The sequence below is a fragment of the Schistocerca piceifrons genome, chromosome 7 (assembly GCF_021461385.2).
Source record: "Schistocerca piceifrons isolate TAMUIC-IGC-003096 chromosome 7, iqSchPice1.1, whole genome shotgun sequence".
NCBI lineage: Eukaryota > Metazoa > Arthropoda > Insecta > Orthoptera > Acrididae > Schistocerca > Schistocerca piceifrons.
Window position 1 is genome coordinate 562,152,377 of NC_060144.1, and position 16,260 is coordinate 562,168,636.

Below are 16,260 nucleotides of genomic sequence, written 5' to 3' on the forward strand. Positions count from 1 at the left end.
CCACAAGTGTAATGGTCTGTTGCTGCTGAAAAATTTTGCATTGTGAATCACTGTCATTGGCTTCCACGAGTCTCTTTCTCTCCATAGCCACCATATAAACTGACTAAAGTGCTTCTTAATCAGTGGCAATGGAACATAATGATGAATCATAAATGACAAAGAGCACATTTTTTATGAGAAACATGTAAAATAGCATAAGAAATGTATGCCACCATACAAAGATGAGCTTAGTCCTGAAATTTGATCCGAAGAAATGAACTGTGCAGTTTATGCAAGTTACAGTGTTTTCACACTGTAACCTTGTTTGCACCCAAGAACCCCATCATTCTATTACTGAGGCGTTAGATGTTCTTGATCATATTTTGCTTTATTGCTTGTATTATGTTTTCCATGTCTGCCAAATTTGCCATACGCTTCTAGGTGCTAACCATATAAATAACTGAAAATGAAATACACAACTGAGTGTTGTACTTACTGTTTTCTTTGTAAGTTACATGTACCTACAATGTTATGACTCCAATTTTATAACAAATAAGTTCTAAACATAAATATCACACGATACAAACAACTGGAAACAAAACTCATATCAAACAGTAACTACACTTCTGCAGTACCTTATTTACACCTCCAGATATACCTAGTACTCTAAATACCAGCTGTTACGGTCATATGCATACAAAGTCATGAAGGAATTGAGACACAATATCATAATCTATTATCAAAGCCAACTTGACTGTGACTCCAAGAAAAGTACTGCTGATTCCACTGATGTCGTACAATCTTTCCAAAATTATGTTTTAGTATTCGTATAAGTTATCCATATTGGGAATGTTGAAGCCACTTTAATACATTACCCCATATTTTGCTGTCATGAATAATAAGTTCTGGGACACTAAATAATTTGGCTAATTCCAAAACTGTATCACATATGAACAAATGAAGCTGCTTCATAATATTCAAACTTAAATAAAAGGCTGTTTTGAAAAGTAACATTTATTCAGCAGATGCTAGAAGACAAAATATTGCAATCCAAACATATCAGCCGACTATGTCACTAAAATATAAATGAGAATATTAAATCCTCCATACATTCAGAAATATTACAGATTCACACAATCTAAGAGCAGTTGTGGAATCAGCATAAAACTCCTTTACAATTAAACAATTTGTGCAAAAATTTTCACCCCTCTTAAATTTCATTTACTTTATTTTGCTAAGATGGCAGTCAAGTTTGAGACTATAATGGTGGACTCACCCACAACTGCTACGACATTAATATACAACAAAGAAATTTAATATGTGCAACAGAAAACTCTTTTAAGTTAATACTAATATAAATAAAAATAAAGCTAGCTTTTAGGCAGCTTAATTCTAATATTAAATATGTTTTTATACTTCATTTATTGCCATCACATCCCTTAAGCTGGTGGGGAGACTGATGTCTTTAAATACATTCTTGGTAGACAAAAGGGTAATGTGAGAATGAATTGATGATATGGTAGGTCACTTGGACCCACAATACTTTAAACTTTTGTGACACCAACCAATAGCAGCAGTGTGTAAACATATCTGATTTCAACCATTACAAATTTCTGTGAGTTGTTGGAATATAAATGCTGAGTTATGATGACGTGTTTTATTTAGCAATAGTTACATTGCACAAAGCTACAAAACCTGACAGCCCAAGTGAACATCAGGGCCAGAGACCTGGAATTTACTGCATCCACCAAATTCATCGTATTAGTTTGATGAAATTCACAAGCTGACCTTGTGACATGTAATACCAAATGGGAGTTCAAACATTTTTACAACCCCACACATAGGTAAGACTACAGAATCCATCTTGAGGGGGAAAAAAAGCTTTATGCTGGCTTCAAATATGATCCATAGTTATCCATCCAAATCATTCCCTTAATTTGATTGCTGTTAGTACTTACTGCAGGATCTGTCTTTATTTCAAAGTGATTATCACAAAGATGACACTTCATCCGGAACTGATATACTGGTGTACTGTAGTACATTCCAACTTTCTTTTTCTCTGCATTGTACCTGGAAAAAAAATCCTGTTATTTAAACAATTCTTTTCATATGTATAAATAAATTACCCTGTACAAATTCTGAATATAGAGAGGGAGAAAGCAGCAATGGCAATACACAATGCATACTATGAGAGAGAGAGAGAGAGAGAGAGAGAGAGAGAGAGAGAGAGAGAGAGAGAGAGAGAGAGAGAAGACTGATGCAGAGATCAACCTTCAGTGCATTGTTTTGTTATCAGTACACTTGGCACAAACTGGTTGATTTTTCTAATTCAGCAATACAATACAGCTGCAATGAAGAGCAATGGATGACAAGCAGTACAATGTGTCAAAAGTTTTAATACCTTTTAGAATCGATCCACCTTTCTAGCAGCTACAGAATTTTATCAAATGTCTTTAATGCCTAGCAAAAATAAAGAATATGCTCATTGGTTCTGTACTCAAATCTCATCATCAACAGTGTTCTGCCAAAAGGCAGGTTTTCACGTGGTAGTTTTCCAGGCTGTCCAGTCTTCTGCCATCCTCTTCAGGTCTGCATAATTTCCTCTTCCCTTTATGTCGTTCTATCATCTTGCACCTCCTTCTTCCTCTCAGTCTTCTCCCACAAACCAATCCTTCCAAAGCATCTACTAGCAAGCACTTCTTTCTCAAGGAATGTCCCAGCCAGTTCTTTTTCCTTTCTCTTACAACCTTCAGCAGACATCATCTCTCACCAACCCTTTCCAATACTCTTTCATTACTCACTCTTTCCATCCAGCTTATTCTCTCCATTCTCCTCCACATACACATCTAAAATGCTTCTAACCTTTTTTTCATCCTCTCGTCTCAGTGTCCATGTTTCTGCCCCGTATAGTGCGACACATCAGACAAAACATTTGCCAAACCTTTCCCTTAGACCCTTATCTAATTTATGGAAATTCAAGTTTTCACCTCCTGGTGACAACTCACGTCTTCAGTTATTGTGGCTTCCAAGATATTTAAATGCACTTACTTGGCTAATGGAAGATTGTCCTATTTTAATATTGGACAGTCTGTGTCTTGTACTAATGACCATACTCTTTGTATTTGCTGTGTTTATTTGCATCCCATAATCCACACAAGCTTCATTCAGATCTTTCAGCATGTTATTCACTGTCCACTCACTTTCTGCCACTAATACCATGTCACCCCAGCAAGTCTTATACATTCTATTCACTTTCCACCAATACATATTCCTCTTTTTCCATCTAAGCCTTTCGCAATAATCTCTTCAAGGTATGCGTTAAACAACAGTGGGGAAAGGCAATAACCTTGTCTAACACCTCGTCCAATGCTGCTTCCTTCTGACATTTCATTTCCAATCCTTATTCTTACTTTCTGGTGTAAATATACATTCTGTACCAGTCATCTCTCTTTCCAATCTACTCCTTTCCTCTTCAAAATATCCATCAGCTTGTTCCACTGAACTCTGTCAAAAGCCTTCTCTAAATCTATAAAAACAGTAAAGATTTCTCTACTTTTTCCATATATCTTTCCCCTATAGTTCTTAACTGGCGAATAGCATCTCTTGCTCCTTTTCCTCTTCCAAATCCAAACTGCTCCTCTGCAATCCCTCTATCCAGCTTGCCATAGAGTCTTTTATTCAACACTCTCAGCATGACTTTAGCTGCATGAGGAATTAGACTGATGGTCTTATGCTCTTCACATTTTTTGGTATTTCTCTTTTTCTCTATTGGTATCATAACTGTTGCAAGGAAGTCCTCAGGCCATTCCCCTTTGTCATATACCTTGCTACAGAGGTAAACTATTCCTTTTCTTGCCTTGTTTCCCAGACTCTTCAACAGTTCTTCTGGCAAATCATCAATACCACATGCCTTCCTATTCTTCATCACCTTCAGCCTTTTCTACTTCTGCTTCCAAGATGGTGAATCCCTTTCCATCTTCCGGCACATATTGCTCCTCTTCAACATTAATTTCGCTTTGTATTTCATCCCCCTTACACAGATATTCAATGTATTCTTGCCATCTGTTCAAAACATGTGGTTATTCTGCTAGAGTACCATCTGCTCTTTATATTTCCATGTTATTCCTCTTTCTTTTATGTTCAAAAACTATCTCACTAGCCAGCCTATACATCATTTCATACTTGCCCTCTTTCTCCATTTTCTCTATTTTGTCGCATTTCTGTTTCATTCATTTTTCCCTTGCTTCTTCAGTTTCTCTTCTTAATTCTTTATTCAGTTTCCTGTACCTCTTTTTGCCTTCTTCAGTTTCTACATTTTCCACTTTCTCCGCTCTTCCATCTTTTTCAACATGTTTTCTGTTATCCATTCTTTCCCGGTACTTTGGGATACTCAAATTCCTAGTATTTCTTTGGCAGCATCTCTATGCTGGCTGGTTAGCATATATACCTGTATCGACACCAAATCTTTTGAACTACCCTTCAGTCATATCATCATCAGTCTTCCATCAATATATTGTACTTTCATTACCTAATTTTTCAGCTTTTGTCCTATCAATATTCCTACTCTGTTTTCAACACTCTTGATTTCCCCTGAGCTTATAATCTCCACTTTCTATCTCGCCATTGTCTCCCCATCTCATTTCACACAAACTGAGGGCATCTAATCTGTTCCTTTCCATCTCCTGTTTTGCATTCTCTAGCTTTCCTGCTTGCAGTAGTGTGTCCTCACATTCCATGTCCCAATTCTTATCTTCCCTTCCTTCACTGTCCCTTTCTTCCTTTTGAATATGTCTACTCTCAATGTGTTCCCCTCCCAGAGATCAGAATGAGGGGAAGTTTTAACTCCGGAATTTTTCACATGGAGAGACATACCGCGTACTGCTTGGGAATGTAATGTGGTAGTTTCCCATTACTTTCCACATAGGCAGTAAGATGCCCAGCCTAAAATCATCCGCTCACTACGAGTCAGATGCTGTCTGTAGCCGCCCCTCTGGGGTACAGTTGCTACTTGTACTCTTTGTACCCAAAGAGAAAAGGTGCCTCTTCTGCCAGCTTCACCATTCCAAAAGACTCTTTCTCTGCTTTTGCTGCTGTTGAGGTCTTATGCATATAATGGGAAATAACAGGAAAAAGACATGGTGAGGACAGGTCTGGGACAGGAAAGGGGGAGCAATAGGCTGTTGTGGGACACACTTTGTCTGGTTCCTCCCCTTTGGCCTGTCCGGCTTGGGTGACCCTTCTGGTAGCTAAGCTACCGCTGGCATAGCCCTCCGGATCCAGAGCATGCAAACCTCCTCGCCCACACAGACAGTTCTACGTTACAGACAGTGCTACGTTAAGGCTGTGTCCCCTGAGGAGGACTCAAATCTCACACACTGTGAATATCTGTAGCCCACAAAATCTGGAGTATTTCTGACAAATTAAAACTGTGGCAGATCAGGACTCAAACTCAGTTATAAGCCTTTTATGGTCAGTGAACAACAAATCTTACTGTTTGGGCGTGCTTTACAGCCCAACTAGGACATGTCAATTGGAGTGCACTGCTCCATGAGGATGGTATCAATGTTCACATCCTGGTCTGGCACACAGTTTCAACCTCTCACTGCTTTTTACTGGAGCACAGATATGTCAACCATGCGATATTCTGCTGAGTGTCTGAATAATAAGCTTCATTGGCTGTTTCACCCTGCACAGTGATCTGTAAAATCTATAATTTTACTGAATTAACCAAGTCCTCCAAAATTATGAACAAAGTAGGACCCAGGTACATGCTATAGCACTGCACTAGCAGCTGTACTTCAGAAGGTGTATTTAGCTACATGCATGTTTCATTTGCCTTTTTCAAGTTCTTTTATGATGCAAATGGCGATTTATTTCTTCCTTAAGATTATATTGATTAGTATTGACTTTTTGGTTGCTTTTGATATTATGATACTTAATGGCATATCAGTGTCCTAACATAAATACAGAATTGGGAGGATGAGGGGGAGCGAAAAGGGTGATGGTGCTGAGATCATTTTTTACATCACTTACATATACCATAAACAGAAATGATCCTACACATCCCCGAGATAGGCCAGATGCAACTTTTGTTGGTGAAGAATATCTGCTGTCCAGGATGACATATGGAATTCTAAGTTATAACAATGTGTCACAAAAGTGTCAAATAACTAAACTGAATGCAGTTAAGTAATGAAATGATCTTTTGTAGGATCACAGATCTTGCATATAATGTTATTCTCTTGAACACAACAATTAAATGCTCACGTTGAATCAAAGAGAAAAATATTGTTTCACATTACCTTACTCCCATACCAATATGGTTGTTACATCCATCACACCAGATATTGTATGGCATCTCAAAGCGAATGATGAGGATTCCCATGTGCAACTTGCGAGCACGTTCTCGCAAGGCATGGGTCCCCAAGAATTTATTAAGTCCACCTTTTTTGGGATCATAGTCAGGTGGATAGTACAAATTGGTTCCTTTCCGTTCACCCATTCTTTACAGGAGCTGAAAAATATTAAATATGACAGTTCTCATTAAAGATAAATGAGAGAGTTGCCTTTTTCATGTGAGCTTTGTCTGACTGGCATAATAGGAAGGGGGTAAATCACATAATGGTAACAATGACAGTCATCCAAAAATAAAATACAATGTAATGGAGCCAGTGAAACACAATTATAACTATTTTGTTATTTAGTTCCATGGATCATGTTCACCCAATATTTCATTACAAAGTGGAACATGATGTTTCCAGAAATACACCCAATATTTAATTACAATGTGGAACATGATGTTTCCAGAAATATTTTACTGTTGCTCAAAATGAACGTGTGAATTGTACATTCAAAGTGACTTGTAAGATACATTATGTTATCAAAAGTATCCTGATATCCATTGCTGTTGTAAAGATGACCACCTTTGTAACTAACACCACTTAGGGCCTTGTATTATAATAATGTTTTATTTATGAGGTAGGTTTTTCTCCATCTACAAACTTTTTTTTCCATTTACTAATACCTTGAAGGAATAATGAAGAACAGTTGCCTGGTTTCTGGATGAATTGATTTGGTGTGTAACTGATGTTTTCATTCAACACAAAGGTATTTGATGGTTTTTTTTTGTTTGTTTGGGAGGCTTAATCTTGCATTTTTGTAAGTGTAAATTCATTAAGTCTGTAGTGGAGTAGTTGCTCATTTGTTTCGTTTAGCAAGCCAGTCAGTCAGGCTCCAGCTCTCAGCTGATACCTGAGTACAACTACAGAATGGCAAGTTAAGCGTGTATCTTCTTCTGTATTTTCCTCATAGTATATTTATTAAATTTTGTGCATGTTTCTCTGTTTAAGAGGTTTAATCTCATCTTTTTGTAAATGTAAATTCATTCAGTCTGTAGCGCAATAGCTGCTCACTGAACAGCCATGTGCGTAGCTCATTAACGAATCACTGACCATTGGTGACATATCAGGACGGCAGCAAGTTGCGTATCTAGAATTGTCTGCTTCTATAGTCCACATCTTCAGTTAATTTGGCTAGGATGGCTAAGATGTGTGCATACTGTGTGCAGATGCAGGAGGTGGTGGCCGCAGTTTGTGAACAGCTGAATGTGCTTTTGGTTCCGGTCAGTCACCTTCAAGCTGCTGCCTCAGGGTGTAGGAGTGGTGGAGAGAATCTGGCGCATCACGTAGGGCACCTCAGGCATCTCTTGTTTTGCCCATGGGCTCTGCTTCCAAGGCACCTGCTAGTGCATCTCATGTGGTGGATCCACCCTCACAGCAGGGAGAGTGACGGGTGATAGTGCGTTCGTGTCACTCAAGGCAGATGGACAATGTGCAGATTGGGTGCCTGGCCTTGCCCATTCGCCCTGTGAGTGGACATATGGCTGCTTCTTCAGTAGTGTCCAAGCAGGTGTATAAAGCAGGAGTTTACTAGTTACTGGGAGTTACAATGTTAGGCACATTATGGAGCCCCTTAGGCAGATAGTGTTCAGGGCCAGAAAGAAAGCCAACGTGCACTCAGTATGTCCGCTGGGGATCCTCATCCGAGATGTGGAGGCAGCCGTGCCTGTGGCTATGGAGCACGCAGGATGCAGTCATCTGTGTGTTGTGGCTAATGTTGGCCAATGATGCCTGTTGCATAGGTTCTGAGGCAATCCTCAGTATGTACAGGTGACTGGCAGAGGCGGTGAAGACTGCTAACCTCGCGCTCGCGGTGCAAGCAGAGCTCGCAATATACAGCATCATTCTCAGAGTTCTTTTTGGTTTGGAGCCGAATGGAGGGTCTCAATCAATGACTTCGTCGACTCTGTGACACTCTTGGCTGCAGATACCTAGACCTGTGTTATTGTGTGGGCATTTGTAGGACTCCCCTTGATAGGTCAGGTGTGCACTACACAAAGGAAGCAGCTACTCGGGTATCGGAGTACTTGTGGAGTGTACATGAGGGGTTTTTAGGCTCGGCAGTAGTTTGTGGGGCTCTGGTGAACACTCGCTAGTCGGTATGCAGAAAAGGAAGTTGAATGGTGTTCACAATAAAGACACTTCAACTTTCACAATTTTATCAGTTAACTGTCGAGGTATTCATAATAAAGTTTCCGAATCTACTGCACTCAAAGAACGTTCTCGTGCTCAAATTATTCTTGGGACTGGAAGCTGGCTGAAACCTGAAGCAGAAAGCTCTGAGATATTTAGTGATTCATGGAATGTAGATCAGAAAGACAGATTAGAAGCCAGAGGAGGGAGAGTGTTCACTGCAGTTCACAATTATATTGTCTCTATTGTGGTCGAAGTTGAGTGTGACAGTGAAGTCATCTGGTTATGTATAACAGGTGTCGGTGAAACCAAGTTGTTGGATGTTTTTACAAGCCATACGATCCTGCTGTGACAGTTCTAGAAAGCGTTGCCACAAGTTTCCCCAAGTGAAATTTCCTGATATTTTCCTGATTCCCAGACAAGTTTTAGCATTTTTCCCGACAAATTTTGAGATCTCAAGGGTAAGTAAAGTTATAAGGTGACAAAAAAAAGGAAGGGAGGAAGAACTTCATATCCCTCCCCATGTGAGCAAAAATCTTAAGTACTAACATCAACATCTTTTGTAATGAACCGTTTTTAGACACATAAAGCAAGCCAAATGGTATATGTGTTTTATTAAGACCACTGTTTTTATTTTATTTCAATAAAATGAAACACGTCTGGTGGCAAAAATACAAATTCCTTGGAGTTGCAAGACAGATTAAAAATACCTTCAATGATTTCAGAAATAACCTCAGAAAAAAGTAGCCCTCTTGAAAAACACAGGGAAGAGTTGTGTAAACCAACACTACAGATGACCACCAATAAAATGTTGGTTCTGCTATTTTTATTATTGTCGGTTATTACCCACTGTGTTATGTCTATTATTTGACAGGTATCATGAGATTTTTCTTTGAAGAAATATATGAGTATATAGCGTATAAACCGCCAGTGACTACCACAATTTTCTTCTAATATATAAACTACTTTCAAAGTGCCAAAATGAACTACAATTAATAAAATATCTATAAAATGCCACACCGTATACTGTACTTGTGGTGAGACAGTCGCAATTCCTGAAATCCATCACCCACGGCCTCTTGCCTGCTGAGGAGCACCTCGGTCCTGTGTCCATAGATACGCCACAAAAATCCACCGCATTATGCCACACACAAACAGAGCCGGCCTGCAGGTAGATTAATGAGACTTAATCCGATGCGCAGTGCCTGCACATTAGTGGGAAATGATGGGCTTCAGATTGGCATGCTCAATCTGTTAGAGATACCCACAGAAATGGCCTGCGGTTTTGGACTGTCGTTGGAATCCACTCGTGTGGCCAGCTATTCACACGTCACAGACAGCACGTTGATGAAATGAGACCATGGTGATCAATCCAAGCAACAAATAACTTGCACAAATAGTCTGAGAATCAATACTAATGAGGATAACGATGAGCCACAGGTAGGCATGTAGAAAAGACAATCACACTCTCACAACTAAATTTTCGGCCATAATATTTGTCAGAAAACAAGAGCACATACACATTCACACAATTACTCAGACACAACTCATGCACACATGACTGCCACCTCTGGGCCCTGCGTCAACAATCTCTGAGAATCAAATCCAAACAAACCACTCCTCATGCCTCACAGCCTCTCATTGGCAGCTGCTAGGCTAGCAGCAAGAAGTGGTGGCAGCACTGACTCCAAGCTGAGGGGAGAAGTAGGAAGGGGAGAGGCAGTAAGAATGAGGAAGTAGGGAAGCAGCGCATGTTCTCTGTTGCACCCAGCCAACCATTATGCATGACATCTCTGTAAACAAACAAATTCATCTACTGAGACAAAAACGAGATTTTTTCCGGTGTTTGTCCCTTTTTTTTCCCAAATTTCTCTGATATTTCCTTGATTTCCCTTACACGCATGAAATTCTCAGATTTACAGGGCTTGTGGCAACCCTGTAGAGTCATTCAAAGACTGCCTTATGGTCAGTGGCATGTAAATACCCAGATCAAGCATTACTAGTTGGATGTGACTTTAACTCACCGAGTATAGACTGGGATGTTTATAGAGTCATAGACAGTCGTGCAAGGAACTTTTGAATATGTTTTCTGAAAACTGTCTTGAGCACCTAATTCAGCAGCCCACATGCAGTGGAAATATCTTAGACCTTGTAGCTACAAATAGGGCAGACCTTATTGATAATGTCGGTATAGAAATCGAAATTAGCGATAATGATGTCATAGGAACTATGATTACGAAAGTTAATAAATCAGTCAAGAAGGCTAGGACAGGGTTTCTGCTAGATAGAGCAGATAAGCAGTTATTAGCATTTCACTTATGACAGTGAATTGGCATTACTTCTTTCCTGTACGATGGATGTAGAGGAATTATGGGCAAAGTTTAAGCAGATTGTAAATCATGGTCTGGAGAGTTATGTGGCTAATAAGTGGGTACAGAATGGAAAAGACTCACCATGGTTTATAATGAAATTTGGCACATGCTGAGGATATGCACAAAGCTTACAACAACTACCACCATCACACCTCAGCAAAAGATCTGCAGAGAACCCGAGAAAGTAGTACGTAAAATCGCTAAGCGTGTCTAAGGCTTCCATTCAGTCCCTTGTTGATCAATCTAGTGTGGCAGTTGGAGACAGTGAAATGAAATCGCACAAACATACCATCATTTGACTATCGGATGACATAGTAATGAGCATACCTGGCATAGAGAAACAATTGAAAGATTTGAAAGCAAATAAATCATCAGGTCTGGATGGAATCCCAGTTCAATTTTACAAAGAGTACTCTATGGCATGGGCCCCTTAGCTTGCTTGCATTTATCATGAATTTCTCACCCACCACAGAGTCCCAAGCAAGTGGAAGAAAGCACACGTGACTCTAGTATAAATTTCTGCTTTCTGCAGAATACTTGAACGTATTCTCAATTCGAGTATAATAAACTTTCTTGAGACTAAGAAGTTTATGTCCATAAATCAGCATGGTTTTAGAATGCATTGCTTCTGCAAAATACCTTTTTCTCACGTGGCATACCGAGAACTATGGATGAAGGGAAACAGGTAGATTCCAAATTTCTAGATTTCCAGAAATCATTTGACACAGTGCACCACTGGAGGCTGCTAAAAAAGGTACGAGCATATGGAATAAGTTCACAGTTATGTCTGTGGCTCAAAGACTTCTTAAATAATAGAATCCAGTACGTTGTCCTCAATGGTGAGTGTTTGTCAGAGACAAGGGTATCATCAGGAGTGCCCCAGGAAAGTGTGATAGGACCGCTGTTGTTCTCTGTAGACATACATGATTTGACGGACTGGGTGGGCAACAATCTGTGGTTGTTTGCTGATGATGCCGTGGTGTACGGTAAGGTGTCAATGTTGAATGACTGTAGGAAGATGCAAGACAACTTAGACAAATAGCAGCTAGCACTAAATGTGGAAAAATGTAAGTTAATGTAGATGAGTAGAAGATCAAAGCTGTAATGTACGAATACAGTATTACTAGTATCCTGCATGACACAGTCGTTTAAATATCTGGGCATAACATTGCAAAGCGATATGAGGTGGAACGAGCATGTGAGAACTGTGGTAGGGAAGGTAAATAGTCAACTTCGGTTTATTGGGAGAATTTTTGGAAAGAGTGTTTCACCTGTAGTCTTGAATACTGCTCGAGTGTTTGGGATCCGTAACAGGTCAGATTGAAGGAAGTCATCGAAGCAATTGCGAGGCGAGCTGCTAGATTTGTTGCTGGTAGGTTCGAGCAACATGTAAGTGTTACAGAGATGCTTCAGGAACATAAAAGGGTACCACTGGAGGAAAGGTGATGTTCTTCTCGAGAAACACTAATGAGGAAATTTAGAGAACAGGCATCTGAAGACAACTGCCAAACGATTCTACTGTGGCCATCATACACTGCACATGAGGACCACGAAGATACGACACGAGAAATTAGCGCTCATACAGAGGCATATAGACAGTCGCTTTTCCTTGTTCTATTTGTAAGTGGAACACTAACGTAAATGACAAGTAGTGGTACAGGGTACCCTCTGCCACGCGACATACGGTGGCTTGCAGAGTATCTATGTAGATGAAGATGTAGACGTAGATATAGACAGGCAAGTTAATTTTCTGCAGACCACTCCGTTTGTTTGATCTACAACGGAATACAAAACTAAGGTAGCAATGGCATGTGGAAAAGCTAGCCATAAAGCTAAGTTTTGACTATAGCATTTGTCCCATAAGAATATTTGGTAATGCTGCTTACCAAAGATCCAACATGTCTTCAGGAGCCTCCTTTTTATACTCAACTGCCAACACCTTTACTCTGTAATAGTATTTGTGGTTCATAATAATTGTGAATTTAGGACTGACTGTGAAATTCACAGCCATAACACTAAAAGCAAAAGTAATTCCCATACAGATTATGCATCCCTGTCTAGGATTCAGAAATGGCTTTTGTATTTTGCTGCAGAAATCTTTTACAGGCTCCTGTAAGAAATCTACATCCATACTCACCAAACCATGGTGAAGTGGGTGGCAAACATTACTTCCCATTTGATTCGTACATAGAGTGCAAGACGGGCAGATACTTACATGTCTGTGGCTGTGCTGTAATTAGTCTGTAGCAAACTCAGTTCACAGCTCTCTCCACAACTCTCAGATTGTGAACGACAAATGCCAGGAAGACTGCGCTCTCCAGCAATCGGCACATAGCTACCTGCTGTAGCACGAGGATCAGTGCACGTGCAGTTGTCAGGCTCGCATCATCAGGAACAACTGATACAACAGCCGCAGCAACTACTGTGTGATCAGCAGCAGCTAGCAGAAGAGATGGCTGCACTGCAACAGTGACACCAGGAGCTATGAACACGGCCCAAACCAAAGGAGCCATCATCTACGGTGCAACTTCCAAGAGTTGCTGCAGTCGCAAGCCAGGAAAGCGCATGTCTGGCTACCCTTACTGCTTTTATTACCTGCCACCATCCCCTGGGAGTCTTCCAGCAGCACAGGTGAAACACGTAGCATTTAAAGCACCAACCTTCTGGACAGATTACTCATCACTTTGGTTCACACAGATCGAAAGCCAGATCGCTAGGATAACTCGAGACTCCACCAAACGTGCACAAATGGTGGCACTACTGGCAGCTACTCTGCCAATGAGCTTAGCAACATCATCACAAACCTGTCTGTCCCTGGAAAGTATGAGTTACTAAATGTCTAGCTCATTCAGCAGCTTTCCCTTTCTAGCACTCAATGCTTAGGACAACTGTTGCACAGGGAGGGAATTGGTGACAAAAAGTCACCCTGTGACACCTCTGCACCTTGACAGGAATGGACATTCTGGACCCATTCCTATGGCCCACATGAATATTTTGCTTGCCAGAGATGCACTGCTCTTCACTCTCAGTAATGCAAGAGGTGAACTTCAGCAGGTGTTTACAAAAATACACATCACAGACAAGCTGGATGACACCACCTCTCATCTAAATGGGTAGACATGGCATGTTACAGCCCTCAGTGTATATAAACAATGAGATCACATACCATCATACAGAAAATGCAGTGTGCACTCCTTGCCCTTGCCAGACCAGAGTGAGAGTGTTTTGGTGAAAGAACACATTGGTGCAGATTGTCATGTCCATGGGTAGAAAATGTGAATGGCAGCTTCCCAAGCTTGGGAGGCAAGTCTGCCAGCAACAGCAGCCTGGCAAGTATCACAACATTTATTGGTAACAGAGACAACCACCAAGATGGATACCGGCTCAGACGCATGCATTTTTCCCGAGTGCCTGTTGCGGTACCCATGAGCGTATGTAAATCACAACTTAACAGCTGCAAATGGTTCACACATTGCAATACGTGAGCCTATGACTTCAAATTTGAACATTTGTTTATGTAAGTCATTCGAATGGCAATTTATAGTTGCAGATTTGAGCAGTACTATCATAGAGATGGATTTCCTGTCCTATGACCTCATCCTGGATGTGAGGAATGTTTCCATTCTGGGCCACATCAGGTCATTTATGTTTGGATGCCAGCCTGCATTGTGCAGTGATCCATCAGTACACTTCCTTGTCACATCACCGCCACTGGCTTGCTGGCCAGATGAGTTTCTGCCAACCACACAGCCCGTGGAGCACTGTCTTCGTCCCACATCTCAACAGTGCACCACATCAGGACCACACATATCCTATTTCCTCTGGACCACAGCTGGCCCCTAATAAGCTCTGCATCACTAAATCAGAATTTGATGCAATGACCCGAGCAGGCACAACATGACCATCAGAAAGCAACTGGGCTTCTTCCCTTCATCTGACACTGAAGAAACTAGATGGCTGGCACCCCTGTGGTGGCTATAGTGGACTCAACACTAGGACAATTGTCACATCAGAGATTCTGCATGCTAACTGATGGGGCACGACATTTTCTCGACGTTGGGCTTAGTGGAAGTCTGTAACAAAATACTTGAGGCAACAGAGGATATCCATAAAACCACAATAATAACACCCTTTGGACTATCTGAATTCCCATACATGTCATATGACCTTCAGAATGCGACACAGACTTTTCAGTACTTTATTCATCAAGTTTGCTTTGCACACTTAGATGATATGTTCATGGAATCACCATCCACACGAGAACATGAAAGACAATCTATACATGGTTTTCTGAAGGTTTGGTGACTATGGAACACTCATAAATCTGGCTAAATGCATCATGGGCACTAACAAAGTGGATTCCTGTGATTTCAGGTTACTGCGATTGGTATGTATCTGGCAGCTGAGCACATCACTGCACCTACATGTTAGCTGGCCCCACAACTGGCATGCAAAATGTATTATTACCTGGGTAACATAAACTTTTACTGTCATTTTTTCAGACAGCATTTGAAGCCAGCCAGACACGCCTCATGCAAAGCCGACCTCCTTGCGCATCCAATTACCGGTGCCCCAGACACCTCATTCCGTGCTGTCGGTGCCACGCTATAACATAATGTAAATGCACCCTGGCTCTCTTGGTTTTCTTCTCCAAGAAGATCACAGAGTAGCTGTGCTCTTGACCACTATTGTACACAGAACTTCTGGCACTCTATGAAGTAATTAGATAAATCACTATACATACAGATCATCGACCACTGACTTTCGCAGCCATGAAATAACTATCCTCCAGTGCAAATCAACCAACTAAATTTTATGTCATGATTTGCAATAAATATTAAGCAACTGGTTCGAAGAATATCAATGCTGAGACTTTGTCTACAGTAGAAAGCATTTTCACATCTTTTGCTGAGCTGATAGCAGTGTAAAATGATGATGTGCAGTTAAAGCACCTGCTGCAAGGCAAGACGGCCCTGCACTGGCATCATATGCCACTGCAAGGCACTGAGAAGCTGATATACAGCAATGAGTCAGCAGGCTAACAGCGGCCATATGCGCCTGCCCTTCTACAACAATGAATATTTGAGTCGCTACATGCACACGACCATCCGGTAATCCACACTACGAGGGCACTAGTAACATAGCATTTTGTGTGACTCTGTATACAGGACTGCTGTACGTGAACGAAGACCTACACCCCCCACCAGGAGTGCAAAGTAATACGACATGTACGAGTTCCACTTGAAACTTTTGATGTCCCATAGACACAATTCTTACACATCCCTGTGGACATAGTAGGACAATTCCTTGTTGCATGTAACAACCAGTACCTCCTCACTGTGATTAATAGATATATCAGCTGGCCGGAGGTATTCCCA

General features: G+C 40.9%; 1 protein-coding gene across 1 annotated transcript in view; it reads right to left on the bottom strand.

Moving 5' to 3' along the window:
* The window catches only part of LOC124805044 (probable splicing factor YJU2B), a 66,881-nt gene that overhangs the window by 24,526 nt on the left and 26,095 nt on the right, over positions 1-16,260 (bottom strand). The window contains exons 2-3 of the mRNA XM_047265465.1: positions 6,282-6,493; positions 1,938-2,049 (exon numbers count right to left, since the gene is read on the bottom strand). Of these exons, the coding sequence (XP_047121421.1) occupies positions 1,938-2,049; positions 6,282-6,481 (312 nt within the window). The 5' untranslated portion in view covers positions 6,482-6,493. The remainder of the gene's footprint in view (positions 1-1,937; positions 2,050-6,281; positions 6,494-16,260) is intronic.